This window comes from Ceratotherium simum, chromosome 16 (genome assembly GCF_057802395.1).
Source record: "Ceratotherium simum simum isolate JZ-2026a chromosome 16, ASM5780239v1, whole genome shotgun sequence".
Lineage (NCBI taxonomy): Eukaryota > Metazoa > Chordata > Mammalia > Perissodactyla > Rhinocerotidae > Ceratotherium > Ceratotherium simum.
Window position 1 is genome coordinate 18,474,318 of NC_141915.1, and position 24,323 is coordinate 18,498,640.

The 24,323-nt window shown below is 36.8% G+C and overlaps 1 protein-coding gene across 1 annotated transcript in view; it reads left to right on the forward strand.

Annotated features, from left to right (window-relative positions):
* NUFIP2 (nuclear FMR1 interacting protein 2) overlaps positions 1–23,766 on the forward strand; it is a 31,339-nt gene extending 7,573 nt beyond the window's left edge. The window contains exons 3-4 of the mRNA XM_004433353.3: positions 13,063–13,095; positions 15,207–23,766. Of these exons, the coding sequence (XP_004433410.2) occupies positions 13,063–13,095; positions 15,207–15,259 (86 nt within the window). The 3' untranslated portion in view covers positions 15,260–23,766. The remainder of the gene's footprint in view (positions 1–13,062; positions 13,096–15,206) is intronic.
* Positions 23,767–24,323: the final 557 nt, after the last annotated feature.

Consider the following 24,323-nt stretch of genomic DNA (forward strand, 5'->3'; position numbering starts at 1 on the left):
AAGAAGGAATACTGGGTGTCAAATGGTAACTAGAAAATAATTTAGGGAAACTACAATGTCAAGTACAATTAGCATTGTAGGGACCAGGCTCTTGGGAGTGTGTGCTTTTCATAGCGTCAAAGCCTATGTTAAAAAGATATCCCATGCTAATAACATTCTTAGAATATGATTTATTTGTGTCTTAAAAAAAAATTTGCTGTGTGGCATAACTAATTTAAATCATTAAAGCAAATAATGAGGTTTAATGAATGATGTTTATTTTTTATTTTTTTAAATTTTTATTTATTTATTTTTTCCCCCAAAGCCCCAGTAGATAGTTGTATGTCATAGCTGCACATCCTTCTAGTTGCTGTATGTGGGACGCGGCCTCAGCATGGCCGGAGAAGCGGTGCGTCGGTGCGCGCCCGGGATCCGAACCCTGGCCGCCAGCAGCGGAGCGCGCACACTTAACCGCTAAGCCGTGAGGCCAGCCCATGAATGATGTTTACAACCTCGGTGTTTTTGAGACCAGTGCTTTTCAGTCTTCTGCCTCCATCTCCCACCCCTCCCTTAACGGAAATGCATACACCATGCATGCATGAACACGCCTGATATATACTGCACATTCCCATTTTTAGTAGTGGCTCATTTAGGCAGTGACTTGCAACTGTAGGGAGGGGGCAGCATATCAGATAGTGGAGATGAGGTAATTACCATATTCTTCCTGCCTCAGAGATGAATAACAAAGCATTTGTGTGACTTCTAAGCAAATTACCTAGTCTGCATACCTTTCCTTATCTGCAAACTGGAAGACATTTAGTAAAATAAACATCCTTTTTCTGTTTTTTTTTCCTTTAAAAAATGGGGGTAAGTAGTAGAATTGCCTTATGGGAGTTTAGAAGTAGAAATCCTGGCAGATAAAATTACCTGTCTTCACTTTTCTCTAGCTCTTTGGAAGTAAATATGTGTTAACCAGGAGCTGGATGTTTTTAGGAAAGTTAGGACAAAAAAAAAATGCTTAGTTTCTTAAGACATGTGGTTAATTATAAGTTAAATTCTGCCAGCGGAGTTAGGTGTTTTGGGTGTTATTTTCTGCCATCTGTCCTCCAGCGACCATTACTTGGAAAATCTTTACCAGAGTATTTTGTACTGCTGGTCATTTTGAGAGCTTGAGAGGATATCTGGTTGTATTATGTTCTCCCACAACCTACAAAACATTTTGGGACAAGTTATTCCAGTAGGTGGTTGGTTGGTGGTTTTATGTATGATTTTTATTATGGAGAATTGCAGGCCTTTTTAAATAGGAGTATTAATTCCTATTTATTTTTAGGTATTTTGTATGCATTTTCTCTATAGCTGAGCTAATTAAATATAAAATCAATGGTATTTAGATAAACTAAATGCCCCTACATGGAGGCAGTTATATTTAGTTTTGCTAATGTTACTGGTGTGTGTCTGAGTTGTATAGTTGGATATTATTGAGATTAAATTGGTATCGATTGTTTTTTTTCCCCTCTAGAACAATAGGTAATACTCAGTTCAATTAGGTCTCAGAGTGGCAGGTTCTTTGAATTTCTGCCAAATGTAGATTGGTACATTATTAGGTCACTAATTTCTTTTTTCTTTGAATGTGTTTCAAATCACAGTCTTTTGAAGATCTTTAGATCTTTTTTATAAGTGAAGTCTTGCCTTTTTTAAAAAATTTTTTTCTTTTAAGTTTTCTTAAACTCTGAAAGAGGTAATCATCGGTTGGACTTAATGGAATATCCTTTAAAAGAGCACCTGTGTTATTTTCTTGGTCCTTTAGTGTAGTCTTTAAATGTTCAAAAGTAATCTCTTAGTAAGTGAGTTGAAGTTAGGCTTAGTAAAGTTCTGTGTATACTTCCTAACTTCAAAAATAAGCTCTTTAGGGCCGGCCCTGTGGCTTTGCAGTTAAGTGCATGCGCTCCGCTGCTGGCGGCCCCGGTTCGGATCCCGGGCGCGCACCGACACACCGCTTCTCCGGCCATGCTGAGGCCGCGTCCCGCATACAGCAACTAGAAGGATGTGCAACTATGACATACAACTATCTACTGGGGCTTTGGGGGAACAAAATAAATAAATAAAAATAATAAAAAAAAATAAGCTCTTTAACAACTTTATTTGGAAATAGGTAGGAGCATGCATTTTGTCAGTTCAGTAGGAATGGTGCATTTTTTAGATTAAACATTAGTTACTTGGGGCCTTAGAAGTACTGCAGATTTTAAAAAATCTGAATGTTCAGTACAATTGAGAATATGAAATGAAGATATAATGCATAAAAAAGAGGTTGATGGGAATTCTATCGAGATTTTTCTTTTAGCTTTTGATATATATTACACTACTAACTTTTCTTAAGAAATAAGACTTAATGTTCGTATTATCTGGGGGAATATTGTACCATCACATAGGAGTACCAGTATTTAAAGTGAGAGGTAGGTCCTCTTTTCCTGTTTATCTCAACACTTAAGAGGCAAGACTTTAAACTGATAATCTTTTAAAATTGATTATGAAAAAATTGAAGTACACGCAAGAATGGAGCCAATAATATTATGAATCCCAAAGTACCCATCATCTGGCTTGAACATTTATATATATATATATTTTTTATTGCCAATCCTCCTTTTTTCCCTTTTTCTCCCAAAGCCCCAGTAGATAGTTGTATGTCGTAGTTGCACATCCTGCTAGCTGCTGTATATAGGACACTGCCTCAGCATGGCTGGAGAAGCGGTGCCTCAGTGCGCCCCTGGCATCCAAACCCGGGCCGCCAGCAGCGGATGCGCGCACTCAACTGTTAAGCCACGGGGCCGGCCCCTTGGCTTGAACATTTAAAAAGCTTTGTCATTCTTGTTTCACCTATCCACCGTCACACTTTTTTTTGGTAGGAGTTTTTCTTCTTTTTTCTTTTCTTTTTTTTTTTTTTTTTTTTGTGAGGAAGATCAGCCCTGAGCTAACATCCAATGCCACTCCTCCTCTTTTTTGCTGAGGAATACTAGCCCTGAGCTAACATCCGTGCCCATCTTCCTGCACTTTATATGGGACGCCGCCACAGCGTGGCTTGCCAAGTCGTGTGTCAGTGCGCGCCCGGGATCCGAACTGGTGAACCTCGGGCCGCCGCAGTGGAGCGCACACACTTAACTGCTTGTGCTACCCGGCCGGCCCCTGGTAGGAGTTTTTAAAAGCAAATTCTAGGCATGGTAACATTTTGTTAGTCGATAACATTTTATTAGACCAAAGGCAATACTCTGGGTATGTTAGAGTAATAGATTTTAATGCACATACCAGGACATAACTGTTGCCTCCTTCAAAGTAGTTACTCAGAATGCTTAGTTTAGTGTAACTCTTTGATTTGTTGTCAAAGGCTTGTAACCCTAGATCCTAAATTTCTGAGATGAGTCTTCGATTTTGAAATGGTCTAAAGTCATTTGAAGCCAAATCTGTTGAAATAAGGCAGATTGATGTGAGTTGTGTGTTTGGTCAAAGTATTAATTTAAACCAAGTTGATTTATCTTGCCTGGCTAATACTGCACTGAAGGATATCAAGCATTCAAAATGTTGACATTTTGGAATATTCATTAAAAAATAATTTGATACGGTAAATTTTACCCAGCACAAAGAGACACAAGGGAGATGAATAGAATAAGATTGAATCCTTGATGGTTGGAGAGAGGCAACATGAAAGCTGTCTGATATAAAGTATCTCTGAGGCACCTCTGGGCTATTGCATGAAATTTTAAAAATTTGTCTATTACCTCCACAGGTGGCAGGTTATTGGCATAAGTGATTTGATCACTAGATCTGGGCTGGGCCCTGGGATAAAATAATTTTTTTAACTCATTAGGTGGTTAATGAGTAATTGTCAGCTAGGATTGGGAACTCCTGGTCTAGAGAGCTTTCCTCAGCTTACTCCTTTTTTCTTTTCTCTGTTTTTTCTTTTCACAGTTTTCTGTACTACTAAGGAGTTGTGCAATAATGTGCATGTGTGTATTTTTTCCTTTTCCTTATGATGTGTACCTACTATAGGCAAAGTACTTTGCTTAGCTATGGAAGACTTATTTGACAGGATGAGTCTTTCCCTTTAAAGAACTTAGTCAAGTAGAGGAGAAAACAATACACAAGTTTATAAAGCAAGATTCCCCGCCCCCACAAAGCCTCAGTAGATGGTTGTATGTCGTAGCTGCATATCCTTCTAGTTGCTGTATGTGGGACGCAGCCTCAGCATGGCCGGAGAAGCGGTGCGTCAGTGCGCGCCCAGGATCCGAACCCGGGCTGCCAGCAGCGGAGTGCGCGCACTTAACCGCAAAGCCATGGGGCCGGCCCTAAAGCAAGATTTTAAATATCATAAGAAGGATACAAATAACTAGGAGATTTCAGTGGAGGGAGAGAATTTCTAATGGGAGTAAAGGTAGAAAGAGTAAATGCAAGGTATGTTTTCATGTAGGCAGCAGCATTTAAACTGGGTTTTGATGGATGGGGAAGATTTTTGATATGAGAAGAGGAAGATCAAAGAGTAAAAAAGTTGGAGAATCATGAGTAAATGTAAATATTGGAAGGGATCCACCTTGGATGTAGTGACAGGATGTAAAAGAGAAGGAAGGTAAATTGCTACCAGATCATGGAGGTTTTTAATCTCAGTCTGGAGGCAGAAGGAGACACTGAATATAAGGGAGATTGGCTAGTGGAATGGAAGTAATGTATACTGACAGAAGACAGTGGTTTTAAGGATGCTATTCCCAAGTCCTGTGTACTTGAACAAATCATTTGTCATTTTAAAACCTGGGTTTCCCAATTTTATAAAATAAGTATATCAGCCTTTGTTTTGCCCTCTCAGATTGTATTCAAGTGCTTTAAAAACTGAGTTGGTGGGGCTGGCCTGGTGGCACAGCGGTTAAGTGCCCACACTCCACTTCAGTGGCCTGGGGTTCTCAGGTTTGGATTCCGGGCATGCACCGACGTACTGCTTGTCAAGCCATGCTGTGGCGGCGTCCCACATAAAGTACAGGAAGATGGGCACAGATGTTAGCCCAGGGCCAATCTTCCTTAGCAAAAAAGAGGAGGATTGGCAACAGATGTTAGCTCAGGGCTGATCTTCTTCACACACACAAAAAAACTGAGTTGGTATTAAGCAATTCACTTGTAGATCTGTATTCGGGTAGATTAATGTGGCACCAGTTTGTAAGGTAGATTGGAAGGCATTTTTCTGACGACTAGAAGTGGTGGAAGATCAGTTAGACTCTTGGAATAGTCCAGACAGAGAAATAACAGAGATTTTCCCCTTTGTATTTGTAGTCATGTGAATGTATTATTTATCCAAAAATAAGGTGTTTTTTGTTTTTTGGTTTTTTTTAAGTTTTTAGATTGGGTAAGGGTATGAGGGAACTGATAAATATTTCTGCATCTATGGGATTTGAGGAGGAGACTAGTTATGGTTAATTGATCCATAAAACTGATGGGGACTCGGTATACAGTTTAGACATTTGTTTACAGAAGGATTTGACTATTAAATTTTCTCCTTTTAACACAATGCTAAGTATTTTCACTTTTACTGCATTTTACTGCAATTGCTCCATGATTCCTTGTGACATCACAGTTGTCTTGCTACTAATCTTATTAACAGGTGCCTGCCGATTTGACTTGGGTTTCAGCCCTAGTTGAATTTCCTAGATTTGGGAAGGGTCTTTTTTTTTCCTCCATATAATATGGGACATATAGGAATGTATGTAACAAGTAATTCTCTCTCTCTCTCTCTCTTTTTTTTTTTTTTTTTTGTGAGGAAGATTAGCCCTGAGCTAACATCTGTAGCCAATCCTCCTCTTTTTGCTAGGGAAGACTGGCCCTGGGCTAACATCCGTTCCCATCTTCCTCCATTTTATATGGGATGCCGCCACAGCATGGCTTGACAAGCGGTGTATCAGTGCGCACCCGGGATCCAAACGTGTGAACCCCGGGCCGCCACGGCGGAGTGCGGGCACTTAACCACTATGCCATGGGGCCGGCCCCAACAAGTAATTCTTAATATGATGTAACATCCTTTTTCCCCAATGACTTGCCATTTTAGCATCCATACTGGGTGCCTGATTTCTCACTAAGTCTCCTTTGTGAGTGCAATAATAATGAATTTAGTTTGGTATTAGTCTGAAAGATAACTTGTAAGGAATTTATAGAAGCTAAAATTTTGCCCCCAGATTTCATTAGCTTAAGTCCTGAGGGTGAGGGAAGTAACCACCCATGCTATAAAAGCAGAAATTGGCTATCATAGTAGTAGCAGTTTCATTCCAAGCAACTTGAATTTGATGTCTTACCTTTATTTTTTTATTGTTTTTTTTTTTTGCTGAGGAAGATTCACCCTGAGCTAACATCTGTGGCAAATCTTTCTCTATTTTTTATGTGGGCTGCCAAAGCAGAGTGTGCTGAACTTAACCACTAGGCCACTGGGGCTGGCCCAATATTTTACCTTTAATAGTAAACCGATTCGAATAAATATAGCAGTAGAAATGAGCAAAAAACCAAAAATGCTCCATCTCTGAGTTTCTGTTGTGTGTATTGAGAGGTAGTCCAGACAGTTCTGTTGAGTCTGAGTTGGTGTGGCTCAAAAAATTGGAAATATAGGATTGAAATTGATACACTGAAGAGTTCATTAAGCGTCTACTGAAAAGATGGTAACTTCTAACTACTTTAGTCAAATTGACTTGAAAACGTGCTGTGTTTCTCTATGGGTATAGTCAAAATGGAAAAGAAAAAGGTGGGGAAGAAGTTTCTGACAGGGTTCTTTACAAAAGAATCTGCAGGTACAGTGGAGTGGCTGAGAAAGAGGAAATCAGAATAGCAGAACATGGTGTTATAATCATCAAAAGATAGGTAAATCTGGATTAGGAGGAAAAAAAGCAAAATTTAAATTTGTGTCACCACCCTTGCTGAATTTTACAGAATTTGATCTAAAATGGTTTAATAAGGGGTTGGAATGCATGGTTAGTGGTAAATTGATCTGGGGGTTCTCAATTGTGGGAGTCAGCTTGTTTGGCCTTATATTTGATTTATTTTCTTTGGGGAGTGGGGAGCCATTATGTGCTTTTAAAAATGTTTAAATGTTTTTAAATGAGTTTTTAAATATTCTCTTAAACTGGAACCTTAGTATCATTCAATTTTAAAGACAAAAAAATAAGACTGGTTAGTTTTAACCCTCTTAGCTTCAGTCTTTTTCTTTGAAGGATTTCAGAATTAAATGCTGAATCTTTTGTTGGACCACATGAAATTGCTGTTTTTGTAGGGCAAAAAAGGTTGAATATCAGCAGTTTCAAGTGGGTCTGCCTAATACCACTTTGTTATATTATTACTTCCTGACTGATTTATGAGTAGTATTCCATTCAAATCAATATTTATTTATTGCACTAAACACTGTGTGAAACAATGGTGATAAGTAGTCAAAAAGAGAGGGTTCATATCATTAAGGAACTCAGTCTAGCAGGTAAACATACATGGAAAGAAATATATTACTATTGTAATTGGTCTGTAGAAAAAAACATAAAATGCATTTGGAGCATAGAGAAACCACTAAGGTGGGTGGCAGAGTCAGGGGAGGGTAGTTAGGATTCAGAAAAGAAGTGCAAGTTGGCTTATTTATTGTACAAGGAGAATCAGAATATTTTAGGTGGAGGAAATGGAATAGTTTTTGAAGATTGCCCATCATTCAGTTTGTTTCAAGGAGGGTGAATGGTGCAAATTAGAAAATCTTTAACTTAGTCATCTAATTTATTTATTGGTGTACCAGCTACTGTGTCAAATGCTAGAAATAAGTTTTATACAAGACAAACACAGATCCAGTCTCCCTGTAAGCAATGAGAATCCACTGAAATATTTCAAGCAGTGTGACCATTTTCAGATTTATGTTTTTAAAGGATGAGAATGATAGCCATGATGTACAAGATAGAAAGTGAGGCTTGATTAATGGCAAAAGAGGCCAGTTAAAAGACAACTGCAGGGCCGGCCCCATGGCTTAGCGGTTAATTGCGCGCGCTCCGCTGCTGGCAGCCCAGGTTCAGATCCCGGGCGCACACCAACTCACCGCTTCGCCGGCCACGCTGAGGCCGCGTCCCACATACAGCAACTAGAAGGATGTGCAACTATGACATACAACTATCTACTGGGGCTTTGGGGAAAAAAAATAAATAAATAAAATTATTAAAAAAAAAGACAACTGCAGAAATATTTGTAAGATACTGCTGCTACCACTGCTTGAACCAGGGGGATCGCACTGGGCTAGAGAAAAAGGGATAGGTGACTAGAATGTTACAAGTATCTTAACTTTGGGTAAAAATTGCAGTAGATGAACACTCCCTCCCTAAATTCTCTAGTTTTCGTTTTCTTAACTCCATCCATTTTTCTACTTTCTACATCTTAAGTACCTTTCTGGTATCATTCTCTTTTCTTCAAATGTTGATGTTCCTTCAGTCCCCTTTTCATGCTACTCAAACTTCTCTGGGTAATTGCATCCTGTTCTTTCGCTATGTATTAAGCTTAAAACTTCTTCAGCTGCTTTTACTCTGAGTTCAGAACACATATAATTCAACATCCTCACTCCAATTCTATGTATATAAAACTGAATTCATTTTTTTCCAAAAGTTTCTCTTTCTTTCCTGCCTTCCCTTTCAGTAAATTAACATATAATAACTCTTATTGTTAGGTTATATGGATCCTGTCTCTTCTCCATTTTTTTTCTTTTTCATCTCTAATACAGCTGTCCCAATTTCTTCATTTTTGCAGTAACATTTACTGAGCTCTTTCTGTATTGTCATTTCATCCATTCTCTTCGGTTGCCTTGAAGAATCATTAATATTTAGTACAATAACCTCAGATTTCTTCGGTGGCTTCCCTTCACCTATATGATTAGATAACAAACTTAATGTATGCCTTTGTGCTCTGTCTCCTGAATAGCAGGATAGCTTCTTTCTTTCTCTAAATCTTCATTCTTAGTGACTTTCAGCTCTGTTCCCTGAATAGTGTTGTTCTTTGTCTAAATCTTTTCCTCTCAGTGACTTCAGCCTTACTAAATCACTTGTGACCGCTAAAGCATGGGTCAGCAAACTTTTTGTATAAAGGATCAGATAGTAAATGTTTTAGGCTTTGTGAGCCATAGGGTCTGTGTTGTTGCAGGTACTGGTTACTTGATTCTGCCTTGTACACAAAAGCAGCCATAGATAATGTATATAGTGGGTGTGGCTCTCTTCCAGTAAAACTTTATTTGCAAAAACGTGGTGAGTAGAACCCAGTTTGCTGATGCCTGCTCTAGCACAACTTGATTTTTAATACTGCCAACCTTTGTTCGTGCTGATGCTTCTACCTAGAAAAGCTGCCTAGTCTACAAGCTCATAGAGGCGCAGCCTTTCTTTGTGTTTTTGCATCTCTGTCCTTAGCCCCTAAATATTACTGTTTAATCCACTTGGAGGTAAGAATTTATAGGTAATTGGACATTTATTATAGAAAGCATTGTGATAGGGAGCTATGTAGAAAGTAGTCTGCTTTAGAAAATTTAATGTTAAGTTTTTTTCATTTGACGAGTGGCATAACTAAATATTTGAAAATTTTGATATAGTAAAATTTCAAATTTGGATGGTGGAGGTCTGAATTCCAGAATTATAACAAAATTGCCTACTTTAGTGTATCTTAAGAGCAAAAAGCAGGTTGGTTAGCAGGTTTGGCCCTGTGGCCATTTCTCAATAAGTGTTTACATAATTCTGTGATCCCTCTTTGAAAAGAATTGGGAAGTTAAAGATTTGGGGGGGAGTTGTAGAAGAGGGCAGTATTAAAAGTAAAAAGATTAATTACTGTATTATGATTTTGTATAGTTGAATGTGCCTTATGTAACCTTTATACTATTCATTTGTTCAGCTTCTCTTGTGATAGTTGAAACAAATTACACAGAGTAACTTATTTCGTATTTAGAATGTGAATAGAGAGTTTTGTAAACTAAAGAGGGCAAAATGTAATTCACTCCTTTCCTATTTGTGCTCTATCACTAGCTTCTTGTTAGTCTTAAGGTTGTTTAAGCATGGCATATAACCATGCAAACAATACTTACTTCCCCTTCTTTACGATCTTTGAGTTTCATGGAAACTTTTAAATTCTAATCAAGGAAATCAAGTTGCTACTAGTTAAGAAGTAATTAATATTAAATAATGGGAAAGAGAATTGTGTTCATTTCTCAGTTGAGCACTTCAGATAATACTGATTTATTTCTTGGCTAGAAGCTAGGCCGGCCCATGGCTAATTTTTTAGCTAGGTCATACATTTCCTTTTCCCTCCTCAAAAGTCATAATCAAATTCATTACTTCAGAGTCCATATTTGAGGGTAATAAAACTTTCTTACCAGAAATCATTTAAAATCTGTCATATTAGAGTAAAACCTAAAGCTGAACGTCTAGTTTTAGCTAAGGATATATCTTCAGTCCGTTAAAGAAATGGGGTGTTTGCAAATAGTTATTTTTGTCTGTATTCTAAGATTTGTATGTTTGTTTTGCTTTTAAAGTAGTATGATTGCTACTGTGACTCTTGAGTGTAGCCCCCCCCCCCCCCAAAGAAAAAGGGGAGGGGAGGTTGAGGTTTGCAATGGGGAAGAGAAATGGAAATGTTATAGCATAGGCAGGCTAAGATGAACAATTTGATTGTTACATTTTTTTCCTCAACATACAACTAAATAGAGATTTGTCTTTGCATGAAGCAAACATACAATAATGAGCATCAAGTAATCTGTGTATACAGAACTCAGGAATTTATTTGTTGTAAAATGAGACATTACAGTACTTTCACTGCAGGGAAAAATGTTGGTTGTGTTGGATTAATTTTTTTTATAGTCAGGTTAACCAAGGAAAGGCTTATCTATGGGCTTCTTACAATAAGCCATTCTGAGATACAGAAATTTGTAGGATAACAGCTCTAACGACTATTTCAGCTATTCTTAATTGTCTGAAACTAATGGAATCAGACATTATATTGGAGTGATAGATATGAGCTACAGGACTAGAATTCCCTTCCTCATATGTCTTCTTTTTTTCTGGATTAGATTGATTACAATTCTCTCCCCTTCCTAGACCTCTTAGGAGAGGGCAATTTTCCTGCCCAGCTTTGGATGGGCATCTGCCCAGCAATTTATTTATTTATTTATTTTTTGTGAGGAAGATCAGCCCTGAGCTAACATCCATGCCAATCCTCCTCTTTTTAGCTGAGGAAGACCAGCCCTCAGCTAACATCTATTGCCAGTCCTCCTCCTTTTTGTTTTTCCTTTTTTCTCCCCAAAACCCCAGCAGACAGCTATATGCCATAGTTGCACATCCTTCCAGTTGCTGCATGTGGGACGCCACCCCAGCATGGCTGGACAAGTGGTGCATCGGTGCACGCCGAGGATCCGAATCGGGGCCGCCAGTAGCGGAGCACTCGCACTTAACCTAACCACTAAGCCACGTGGCCGGCCCTGCCCAGCAATTTAAAGGCCATAGGTTCCAACTAAGCTCTTGGACCAAGTGTCAACCAGTGCATTATTCCCAATCTTTGTTTAATCAGGGAATTACTGATTGCCGGGTGTGTGTGTGTGTGTGTGTGTGAGTGTGTGAGAGAGAGAGAGAGAGATCAGCCCTGAGCTAACATCCATGCTGATCCTCCTCTTTTTGCTGAGGAAGACTGGCCCTGAGCTAACATCCATGCCCATCCTCCTCTACTTTATATGGGACGCCGCCACAGCATTGCTCAACAAGCAGTGTGTTGATATGCGCCCAGGATCCGAACCTGCAAACCCTGGGCCGCTGTGGCGGAGCACGCGCACTTAACTGCTTGCGCCACCGGGCCGGCCCCAAGATATAGCCTATCTTAATGACCTCCAATTTTATTTTTCTTTAACTGTAATTGGTTGCGGATAAATTATATAGAATACAATTACACAGAATACAATTATACAAAATAAAATCACCTTTTTGTCTTTTCAAAATGGTAGCTGTATGGCCATGAGAAGACCACTTATTTTCAGTGTTAGTTATAGTTCTTTTCTGTTACTAAGTAGTTTTCGTTTGCATTAATCTCCTAGTAGAGGGCCGCCCCCTTGGCTTAGCGGTTAAGTGCGCCCTCTCTGCTGCTGGCGGCCAGGGTTCGGATCCCGGTCGCGCACCGACGCACCGCTTGTCGGGCCATGCTGAGGCCGTGTCCCACATACAGCAACTAGAAGGATGTGCATCTATGACATACAAATATCTACTGGGGCTTTGGGGGAAAAAATAAATAAATAAAATTTAAAAAAAATCTTCTAGTAGAGTATTTCCTTTCAAGGTCCAATTCTTAGGTTCTCATGGTGTGATAGTTAACTTGTCTTATTCATCAAGACTTCAAATATCCCTTCTGTGAAGCTTTCTTGTGTGCTTTCAGGTGTAGTTTTTCTTGCTTTTTCTCTGTGTCACTATAATTTGATCATGTATATATTTTTCTTATTGTAAGATAGGTACATTTGAATGGAACTGGGGCAAATGAGGATTGTGTATTATTAGTAAATGAGTATGAATTGGCATTTCGTCCTTAGGGGATAAAATAAGAGTAGATGGTTTGAAGAACAGAACCACTTACCTATAGCAAAGAGTTAAGTAAAATTTTAATAAGACATTTTAAGCATCAAGCTTAATAAGATTTGATGAGTGCTTCATTCAGAAGACTTGGGCACCTCGCTGAGGTGTGATGGGTTAGCAAAAAATACTTGGTGTTTTTTAATAACAATGAGCTGTCAAAAGAAATATTTTCTCTATAGCATGCTTCTGCCTATCTTTGCTATATGTGTAGACAGAATTATTCTCAATTTGATTACTGATGATAATTTCTGTAATCAACACTTAAGGCAATCTGAATGACACCCTTAAGAGGTATAGGAAAATATGAGTGTTTTATCTGAGCTTCAAAGAATTGTACTATTTCAACCCCACCTCCAGCCCAGCAATAACCAGTCTAGGTTTTTTAGATTTAAAGTGAAAAGCATAGCTTTAAACTTTGCTCTACAAAACTTAGTGTATAAAATAATCCTTTTTTTTTCTTTTATAGAAATGGAATCAGTTTGGAATTTGCAGAAGCAAGGTAAGAATGGTTAGGTTACCTGAAATGTTAGTACTAATCTCTGATTACTGTCCATTATTTTTGGGTGGGAATGATATGAATAGTGGCCTATCAGATGAATAGCTTTGTATTTTGAGTTATTTAATACCTGCAGTCAAAAAGTACTAGCTGCCATACCAGGACTGCTAAGGACAGGGTAACACTGTAAGTGAAAAGAATATATGAAAGTACTCTTTACCTGCTAGGTGAAGAAGGTAAATATTTTTTCCCCCCGATTATGAAAGTAAGACAGACCATAAATATTTTCAATCTAGGAAACCAGCATGAGTAAGTGTTTCCACTTATGGCCAGTCTTTATCTGCATTTCTGTAGTAGACAACGGGTAGCCTAAGAACTGAAATTCTTGGTTCAGAAAAATATTAGCTGTTTCAGAAACCTTATTTGGGCTGTATATTCTCTGAAAAGATGATTAGAAATCTAAAGAATACCAAATCAGCTTCCTCTCTGCCCCCGCATCCCCCACCCCCACCCCAAATAAGATGTAGAATAGCAGGAGAGCAGAGGGACTGGATAATCCACATCTGGATTATTTGAAATTTTCAAAAAATTGAAATTGGTTTTCCTAATTATTGTGTGCCTTCTTTCCAAGCATATTAAAATATGGTAGTTGTGGAATACCTGAAATAAAATGAGAGTTTTGATTTGTAGAACTAGTCACTAATAGATTTGGGCTTTCAAAATCCTATAACTGGATTGTATCCCACTTCCCATCCACTTTGCTAGTGAATTTAAGTGAATTTCAGATGAATGTGAAATTCCTAGAATTTCAGAACTTGAAAGATGTTAGAAATTCTCTTCTATCTTCTTATTTTACAGTTAGGAAACTGAGGCCCAGAGAGGTTACTATATAAGCTAGAAAGTGGCAGGACTAGAATGTAGGTTTCCCTGATTTCCAACATTGCCTTTTCTTCCGCCTCTTATTCTTAGGCCAGGTCTTTTTTGTTTAACACAGCTGTGGCATAAAGATAACTAGCAAACTCTTAAATTGTTTTGGGTTGCTTTCTGTGTACCTTCTTATTCAAACACAATTGAAAAAAAGATAGACTAGAAAATATAGCCTGCAAAAGTAGACCTACCTGTTTTTACTCTAAAATGGCTATTAACTAATCAGAACGAGCATTATCTTCATGGCAGGGTGCTTAGTGTATGGCCCTTGGAGTCCTAGAAAAGATAATATATTATTTCTGGACTAAATTAGATCGACTCTTAGGCTGAGGTGAGCTTACATTCTTCAGTATTATTTTCAGGCCTTTATACTTTTCCATTAGCTGACAAGTTTTATTGGTTTCCTATTTCTTATTAAAGCGTGTATACTTTAAAAAGTTATTATGATAGGTAGAAATAGTATGTAATAAAATCATCACCTATCCGGAGCAGGGGAGCATACAGCTAAATAATAGGATTTTAGAATAACGCTAGAGTCTTTGCCCGGACGTATTCTGACTGTTATACTTTGAATCCAGGAGATCCAGAGGCTTTTGCTATTGCCGGGAATAAAGGCTGGTCATGCTATGGGAAATTAGGAAGAAGGAAGAAATAAGTCATGATTAGGACTGAACTGGTAGTTTTGCCAAACTGGCTTAACCTGAAGTTTTTGGTTCTAGGTGTTACTTGAACAATTCCATACTAGACAATCCACACTGATTAAAATAAATTTTGACTTCATTTTGCTGAGGAAAACAAAAGAAAATATTTATTTTAGTATTGGATTATTGACAACTTAAGCTTTTTTCTTTGCTATTTTTAATGTACTACTTGTAGAATCAGGAGAAACACAAAGAAAACCCTTGTGAACTGAACTCAACACTTTCTAATCTGTAGGTGTTGAAGCCCTCACTGGCTAGAGGAAATCCAGTGGGGTGCTGGAAATCCAGTGGGGTGCTGGGTTGAGAAAAAGTGAATGACACATGTTAATACAAGGAGGAAATGGTCTTTAAATTGTGTGTTCATAAAAAAGGGGGCAGTTTAAATGATGATGGTTATTTGGAATTTGTTATTGGAGCATAGACATTTTGTTTGGGATTCCAGACTTTATTTTTATTAATGTATTTATTTTTTAACCTTCCCTCCAGATCCCAAAAGGATAATCACTTACAATGAAGCCATGGATAGTCCAGATCAATGAAGGACCAGACCGCCTATTTGTAACCTTTCTGCAGCATTAGAGCCACCGTTCATGGGGGACACAAGGCTTTTATGCTCCTAGATCTTCAACGCAGCAGAGGAACCATAAGTAGAATCACAGGATAATATATACAAATATATATATATACATATATATATATAGTTATTTAAAAAAAGGCAACTGAAAGTAATTAGACTTTTTAAGGAATCAAATTTATTTCAAGAGACTACACATGGTTATTTAATCTCCGGTACTGAATAGTTTTTTTTCTTGCTTTTGTTAGTTTTTGTTTTTAAGTGTGAATGCAAGTGATTAATGAATACAGACTTATTAACAAGCGTGGTTCTAAAGTTCCTGCTGTCATCAACTTGGGCAACAAATGACCCACTGGAAAGGCAAATCCACTTAAAAGATCTCTGTATCTTGTTCTGTGACTAAAGTGATACACTAATCACGGGGAACCCAGAATGATTCAACGTTTTCCCCCACTCCTCCCTTGATCTTTTGGTTATACTTTGAGCCCTGCAAGAATGCTGGATAAATGCCTTGAAGTTTGCAGGGGTGTATTTTTTTAGCGAATATGATTTGCATGTCTTGCCAGGAATTAAGCAGCCTCTGTGGGGTGTTGGGGAAATATTTTCTTTCCTTTTATTTTTTGTGGGGTGGGGATAAGGGAGGGCATTGAAGTTCTACAATTCTGGAATAGTTGGTGGTACATAGTTCACTTGGCTTTGGTTTCATATTGGACTTTAACAAGTGAAGAATCCATGAGTGTCATTTAAAGAAAAGTTACAGAACAAACAATTGGCTTTAAATATTTAATATGGAAAAATATTCCTGTGCCCATATTTTAATGTAATTGTATAAGTGGGAGCAAAAATATATTCTGCTTTTCAACTGTAGGTGCTCCAGACTTGCTCTCTGTCACTAACACTAAATGTGCTGTTTTCCTTGTTTTTCATCAAACATCTAGAGAGAAACTTCTGTACCTTTCTGTAAATTCTCTTTTAATTTCTCAGAAATATCTAAAAGGGGAAGAAAAAATTCCATGAAAACTTTAAAACTTTTTGTGTTTTTAGCCAGTGAGGAGGTAATAAACCCTGCCTATAGAAGATGTGTTTTCATGCAAACTATACTTCTGAGCTTATTAGCTTCTAATTATATCTTAATAAATATATTTTATTACTAGAGCAAAATGGGTTTTTTAAGGAAAATAATGTGAAATTCTGGAAATTTTCTTTTGGGCAGAGAAGAGCATTAGCCCTGTCTTAATATCACATTGCCATCCTTGCACTGCAGCTTGTAAATAGCATGCTAAAATAAATTTTGTGTGTGTGTGCACAGAAACTAAGGGTCCAATTTAAGATTGGGTGATGTGAGTGGCATAAAAACAAGTTCTCTGGCCTGACATAGCATCACATCACACACACAGAAATTAGTATATCCATGTATGTCAAATACAGGTTAAAATAGCAGGGCATTTATATAGAGAGGTGTAGTCATCTAATAAAAGTAGACTGGATCCCCTGGGGTGTTTGGGGAGAAAGTAACTACTTTTGCTCAACCCCTTTGCTTAAGAAATGTCCAGTTTTGAGCGACTGTAGTATGGATGAGTTTTCTTGTTTTGTTGATTATTTGAGGCTTTTAATAAGTAGTTTGTGAAAGAAGCTGTTGGATTCAACATAGAGTAGAGAAAATATCTTTATAGTCTGGATTTCTGCCCTGCTTAGATTTTAAAAGTATAAGCATGGATTGCCAATTCCACTTGATGTAAACAAAACTTTTTATACATAATATATATATATAATAACTTATTGTATCAGTCCAGGTTCAGAAACTTGTGGTAGGCCAGTTCCAGATAGTTTCATTTCACCTGTAAACTGTATCACTTTTACTGATATTGTAATTTTCAAATGTATAATATGTTTACAGATGTGCCCTGCATTTAGTCTGCCTTGTTCCTATTTTGATTTTTGTTGAGTCTCCTGCCTGCTTGCCAAAAGCTAGGATGCTTCAGGCCCATGTACAATTGAAAGCAGAGGCATCCTTGAGCTTTAAAGCATTGAACAAACTGGAAAATGCAACATACCACATACTGAAGTGAAAGAAGTCTGTGTTTTTGTGTTTTTTTTTTTTAAATAAAAATTTTCAAAAAGTTAAAAAAAAAAGATATAAGGTTGATTAAAGGAAAAAAAGACTCCAGTTTGTTTTATAGGTTTTAAAGTTCTGCTGTGTGTTCAATTGCCTTGTGTAACCACTTGTCGCCTTAGGGCCAGATATCCACCTCCCACCCTCCTTTTTTCAAACATCCATTTTGCTTGCCTGGAATTTTAAAGCTCTTCTGTCTCACAACTCACAAGAAACTTTTTGGGTTTGTGACATACAGAGGTTGAATTAATACATATTTAAAAAGGAAAAAAAAAACCCAGCCCCTGTCTGAATTGGGCTTTTTAATTTAGAAGCAACATTTACTTTAAAACTATCTTGAGAAAGCTGTTGTTGCTTTCCTGCTTCCCTTCCATATCCCTCAGGCCTCCATGTTTAGAGAAGCCAAAAAGAGAATGTATCCCTTCTCTGTTTGTCCAAAGGTTTTTGAGAGTCTCACTTCTAAATGAAACAATGCAACATTTCACTTTGATTTCCCAGCTGAAATTTCCTTGATTATATGGTTAGAAGTATATAGTTAGGAGTGTCTCCTAACCTTCTGGGAACCCTAGTGCCCCATCATATTAACTGTCAGTATTTTTGGGGCATTGGGTTAATGGACTTAATTGCCTAGATACAAGCAGGACTTCGGGACAAATCTCCTTTGTGCTGTTTGGTAACACTTAACTACTTGTCGCAATCTTTCTCCTTAGGTCCTCACACAATTCCTTACAGAGCACTTATTAAAGAAAAATCTTAAGAGTTGATCTGTTTTCTGATTATTTTCGTGTAAGCTTCTAAACAAACTTCAGCTGTGATTAATTTAGCACATTTAAATAACATTAATGTGTTATTTGGTATAAAGATTTTTCCTTCAACTCAGAGTATTAGTACTGTAGCATAAACCAAATACAGTCTAGAGGGGATTTTTAACATCCCTCCACTACAAAGACTGAAAAAGGTTGTGTGTGTGTGTGTGTGTGTGTTTTGAGTGCTTGTGTGTGTGAGGGAAAGAGGGAAATATTAAAAATTAGTAAATGAATGTGCGTAAGACCTTGTATTAGTATTCAGAGAATGAACTTGTATTTATTTTGTGCCATTTGTTTCATTATACAGAATAAAGTCAGGTGGTTTTAATCCTTAAAAGGGTAGTATTTGAAAAATGGCACTAAGAATGAAATCATGACCTATTTTTTTAATAGCTATGAAGATACTAATTATGGGTGAAGATTTCTTTTAAAAAAATCTGTCTTGATTGTAGGCTTCTGTGTCACATACCACTCTTGTAGATGTCTTGAATAATTCCCCTTCCCCACAAAAGACAGGGTGTATTTATCTTTTTCTTTATTCACCCCCACTTTGCTGAACTGAAGTTAATTGCATAGCCTTTCCTCTGACCTCTTTAGTAATGAACTTTCACATAAAGTGTATTTACAGCATCTGTAGTTAGCCCTTCCTCCTCCTCTACTTTCTAGGAGGAGATAGACAACAGGAATTTGTTAATGCCAGTTTGTTTTTTCTTGAAATAAATGGCTGCAGAGGTTCTCTTCATTTTAGAATTTTGCTGTTCTCCTTAATCGTCTGCTTACCTAGTCATCACTCAGAATCTGCAAAAACTTTATAAAGGAAAAAAAGTGCTGCATTGTTTTTTCAAATAACAATTTTTAGGGAAAATATGACAAACTTCAATTATGAGTGTTGTCCACAAAATGTGTTTCTTCACAAAACATTACATAGCAGCAGTAGTTTCATACTTGGTTGTTGGGCTTGTTGCTAACCCTATCGGAGGAACCTAATGGTTTGTCTTTTGCTATAAATGTTTTTTAAATATGAAAAAAGCCATTTAGTGTGAAATTGTATGCCGTGTACCAGATGGCCACAGGCAAGGAAATTTGGAAGAGGACTTCACTTGATTTTAAATTCCGCTAAATAAGGAGGGAGTCATTCTTTCAAGGCTTTCTTCTTCAGAGAAATAGATTAAAAGTCCCATTTCCAAGGATTATAAGTATAGTTATGCCACTGGGCCATATTCTTAAGTAACACCTGATCCGTCTTGTATACCTATGCTAACTGCAAAACACACACTAGTGGGACAAATACATATTATGGACAATAGTTTTTATGATCAGCTGCACCAGTTGAGGTTGATTCTGATTGGGCAGTGTCTTTTAATAGTCCTACCCATAATTTAACTGCTGGATTTTAAAAGAAGATAGGATTTGCTCACCTTTCCCTCCACCCCAAGTATTGATATTTGTTTAAAAGGGAGGGGCAGAGGACAAGACTAGAAGTATAATAGCTACTCTGAGTTTGCAGAGACACATGGGTTATCATTAGTTCTTAATATTGATGTTATTTTTATTAAGGTAATGAATCGACAGCACCAGGATTCTTTTATGGTGAGAAAGATGGGTTTCTGCTTTGAGTATCTTAAAATGTTTCTTTTTAAATATACTTAAATCTATTCAGGTGTGGGAACCAGGACCACCCTGGGCTGGTTTAAAGAATGATGAATCATTGGCTCCACTCAAAAGCACGACTTTACTCAGTTTTAAATTAAATTTCACACTGTTTTGCTATTCAAGAAGGGTCTTATGAATAAATAGAGTTTTAAGTTGTCTGCATAATAAAAACACCCAGTGAAGCATGAATGGTATGTTGCTTGTACATTACTGGGAGTGTCAAATAGCAGTTATGGCTAGAAACCTATGGAACAGCCATTGTCAAATGTGTTGGGATTGCTGAATTAAACTTCCCTGTTTATCCATAAAATTTTATGTCCAGAGTTCTAAAGCCATTTTATAGTACTGCAGTATCCCTTCTCTACAGCCTTATTAAAATAGCTACATTTGTTTTTCAATGCAGTATCCTTTTTCTACAGCCTTATTAAAATAGCTACAAGCATTTGTTTTCCAGTTTAGTTTCACATTCGTTGTATATCAGAGTTTTACTCTACAGACCAACAAACCAACTTGAGGTAAATTGTATAGCTTTCCGTATAACCTTTTTTCCTCAGGTGCTAAACAAAGGCTCCAAAAATGGATACTGCTTTAGTAATATCTGCTTTATTAAATATTTCTTTTGTTAGATGTAAAGATTTGGTGTTAACAAAAATGGTTTTAATATGTAAATATGAATGAATGCCTTTCATTTGCTCCTGTTTGTTATTAGCCTGTTTCGTTTATCCTCCATAGAAGAGGATCCTTTCATGATTTCGAATACATTTCATTAGGTGTTGTTGCATTTTTAGAATGAAAATACAGCTGTTTTCTGTCTTGGATTAATCCTGCTGCTGCTATGAAAAACTGAAAATCAAGAATGTGATGCACTTTTTACATTACTATATACCATACCTTTATAGATTGCTTTGATACCTTTCCTGTAGCACAGCCACTCTAACAAAAGTGAATGAATTTAAAAATAATCTTTGAGAGGGAATCAGTACAAATAACTGTTTATGGTATTGGCCTCTGAAGGACGATAACTTAGGAAAATAAAAATTCTGTTCGTATTACACTTTTTGGCCTTAAAATGTCTTCTACTACTGAAAATGTTTTAAATTTTAATTTTGTTTCTGTTATTCCCTCTCTCTGCCTCAAAAACAGGAGCTGGGAAGAATGGCTTAAAGGAAGTAGTATCATTGGTTTGTTGCTGATCTGTCTTTTAGAAAGAAAACAATTGTCTGCTATATAATCTGGGGACTTATTTTTTGTTTGTATGCAGAGGAGAAATAATGCTGCCCCAACCCAATCAGATTTAGTTTAATGAAATTAATCAAAATCCCAACTATTCTACTTCTCTCGTATAGTTTTACTTAGCAAAGATAAACTTTAGTAGGAATGCTACTTGACAAGAGGAAGTCATTTCTCAAGCACATACCCAAACTTGAAGGAGATTGAACCCAAAATGAGGAAAAAATAGCAAATTGGGTGGAGGAATATGAGAAAGATATGTCGTCCAAAGCTATCTGGTTATATTTTGATGTTGCCAATATTGCAAAGCCAAAATTTTAATTTGCTTATTTAATATATTTGTTGGCCAGAGATCTATTTTTATATCAATGTGCCTTGCATGTATATTAAAAACAAATAGGAAAGGCCATGTAGTGATGCCTGAGATAGTTAATGGTTCTTACCACACTAATTTTTATGCAGTATGACATGCTCATTCTATCACCCAACTGGTGCTCTCTGTTTAAAGTTATAGATATTGTCACAAACTGGAACTATTTTATAAACTGGGGAAGTGATTTAATTTACTTTTTTTGTTGTTTCTTTTTTTTGTTCCTAGTCTGTTAGTGGCTGTTCTGTAGTGGGAAATAGTAAAAGGATTCTTCACTCCCGTTCCCTCCCCCCGCAGCACCTTCTTCAAGTTATGTGATGACACCATTTCTTGTGTGCTTTGAAAAAAGTTTCAGCTTGCTGTCTCCTTTAGTGTTAAAAAAAAAAAAAAAAGTGTTATAAAAAGCATTGTTTGCAAAATCTAGGGAGATAACGGAGTCCACTTTAATTTGGAATTCTATGTGAGCTACGATCCAAGTTATTGGCTCTTTCCAACTTTAAAATTTTTTATTGTTATAGCACCTTGCTTAGAAAATTTTAAATATTTATGTCTGCAACAATTGTCTCAAAATAATGAACTGTGCAATTTTTGTCATTAAAAAAAAAAAAGATCTGAACTCTCCCTAATGTGACTTGTTAGTTTCTCTGTATTTCCTGCAGTGTAAATGTGAAAAGCTTTGCTTGCATTACGTTTTAGAAATGCATTTTGCACACTCGAATTTTGCCGAAGCTCCATGAAAAGGTTAGATCTAAGTAGATGAATAAAGCTATGCACATGTTTTGAAAGTTTAATTTGTGTGTCGTTACCAAAAGTGATCTATCCTTATTACTTTGCTGTTCTTAGCTTTACCATTTTTAGAAACATGGTTCAAAGTTAACAGTTCTGGGCTAGCTCGTCAGTGGAACTAGAAGAGAGAAAAACTGGCACCTATTTTAATAAACTTCAATTTAAATGAGAGCTTGACTTGTATCTACTAAAGGGCTTTTCTTGAAACAGGGCAGTTTTATCAGCTTTATAAAACTGTTGGAAGCTCTTAACTTCCTCAGTGAAATTTTGGTTTGTTTGATCAGATAGATATGAGAAGTAATTTAAATTGAAATGAAGGAAGGACCTTTGCCACATGGAGTTCTGTGACAACTTTATGTCTTAAACCTGGATTAAGGGTAGGGTAACCTTTTTACCTTCATTGCTTTAGCATAAATTTGGTTTACTCAATGAATGATTGACTTATTAGAATCATTCAGTTGTTTAAAGATCAAAGCACAGCTTGTTTTAAAGATAATGTGTATCTTTTAACAGTTGCCCAAGCTGATTAGAACAAGTTTAGAAATTGGGCAAATTTGGTTAAATTGCTGCAGTCTGCATGTACTAAATAGCTTTACTTCACATGTATGTGTACTTAAAAGATTGTGTAGATGTACTGGTCAGGTTTTGTCAAATCATCTTTTAAATGATTGTTTTGTAATCTCTTCAGGACCTTTGTAGAAGAGGCTAATAAGTTTAAGTGGAAGATAATACTAATGGTATTTTCCCCATGCTCCTAAATATAAAAGAAGTATTTCTGTTTTATAGCTTTTTCCTATGTATAGAAGAGGGTTACTTCTCTGTCATCAAGTGTACTCTTGATGTGTGTTGTTGATTTTGAAAACACAACAAAACCCTTCCTTATCTTCACTGAAAGTAACAGTTAAAAACTAAGTCTACTAGTCAAGGCTCGAAAGGTAGCCCATAATGCATTGCCTCAAAAGGCATAAATGCCGGAGTGTAACATCATCTTAGATGGCTATGGCTACTCCTCAGCATCTGTCAGTAATTCGCTTATGTTCAGTCTTAGAACATACTGGAGGAGCAGCAAAGTAATTTCTTTGTCTTGTGTGCATCGGCACTTAGGAGCTGAGTTACCTCTTAATCTGGGGAAAGGACAATTAGTGGACTACAATTATGTTAGAGGATGTTTTTCCTTCCCTCTCCCAATTAACTTTTTCAGTGTTTGTTTTGCCCAGTCAAAAAGATAGGCCTTTTCTAGATAAATGAACAGTGGCCAGAAATTTACCCTTTTGCTAAATGCTTAGGTATTTGCCATAGCTGTTTCTGATGTCATGGATTCTGAAGAAGTGTCAGTTCCGTGATGATCTTCCTTTATTGATGTCTTACTTCATGTTCAGTGTTTTAAATATTACAAACACTCTACATCCATACCCAGACTTACTTATTTTATCAGGAAAAAAAACTTGAGAAATTTGTAGATCAAATTAAGAGACAATAAGTGTACATTGTTGAATAAAAAAATTTAAAGTTTCTGAGGTGTTTGTGTTATTATCTTTTGTGTGCTTTAATTTAAAAAATACTGAAAACTAAGATCATGACACTGATGATGTTTTTTCAAAGGGTCAAATGTACAAATAATTTGTCTTAAATGTACCATGGTCATATGTCATGGCTTTTTTAAAAAATCAAGCAAGTTATTAAGATGCTTAGAATTGGTATGTTTATTGAAAAATCAGCTATGAGAGCAGCTATCCTGCCTTTTTGCATGACACTGACCCTTATGTTCTTCCAATCACAGTAAGAAACCAAAATTGAGCTGAGCAACTAGAATAAGTTGCTAAGATTCTGGATTTATTCATAATTTTATGTAGAAATATATGGTAGTGCATATTTGAGAAACTTCATAAGTTTGTTTAGCATTGATTTGTCACAAGGTGAAAAAAATGCTAACATCAACATTATTAGAGTAGGGGATGAGGAGAAAAGATTAAAAAACATTTACCTAGACTGTCCCTGTCACTATTAGAGACTGATACATTTGGGTTATATGCTTTACTTGAGATAGGGAATAATTGTCCTTGGCCGGGTA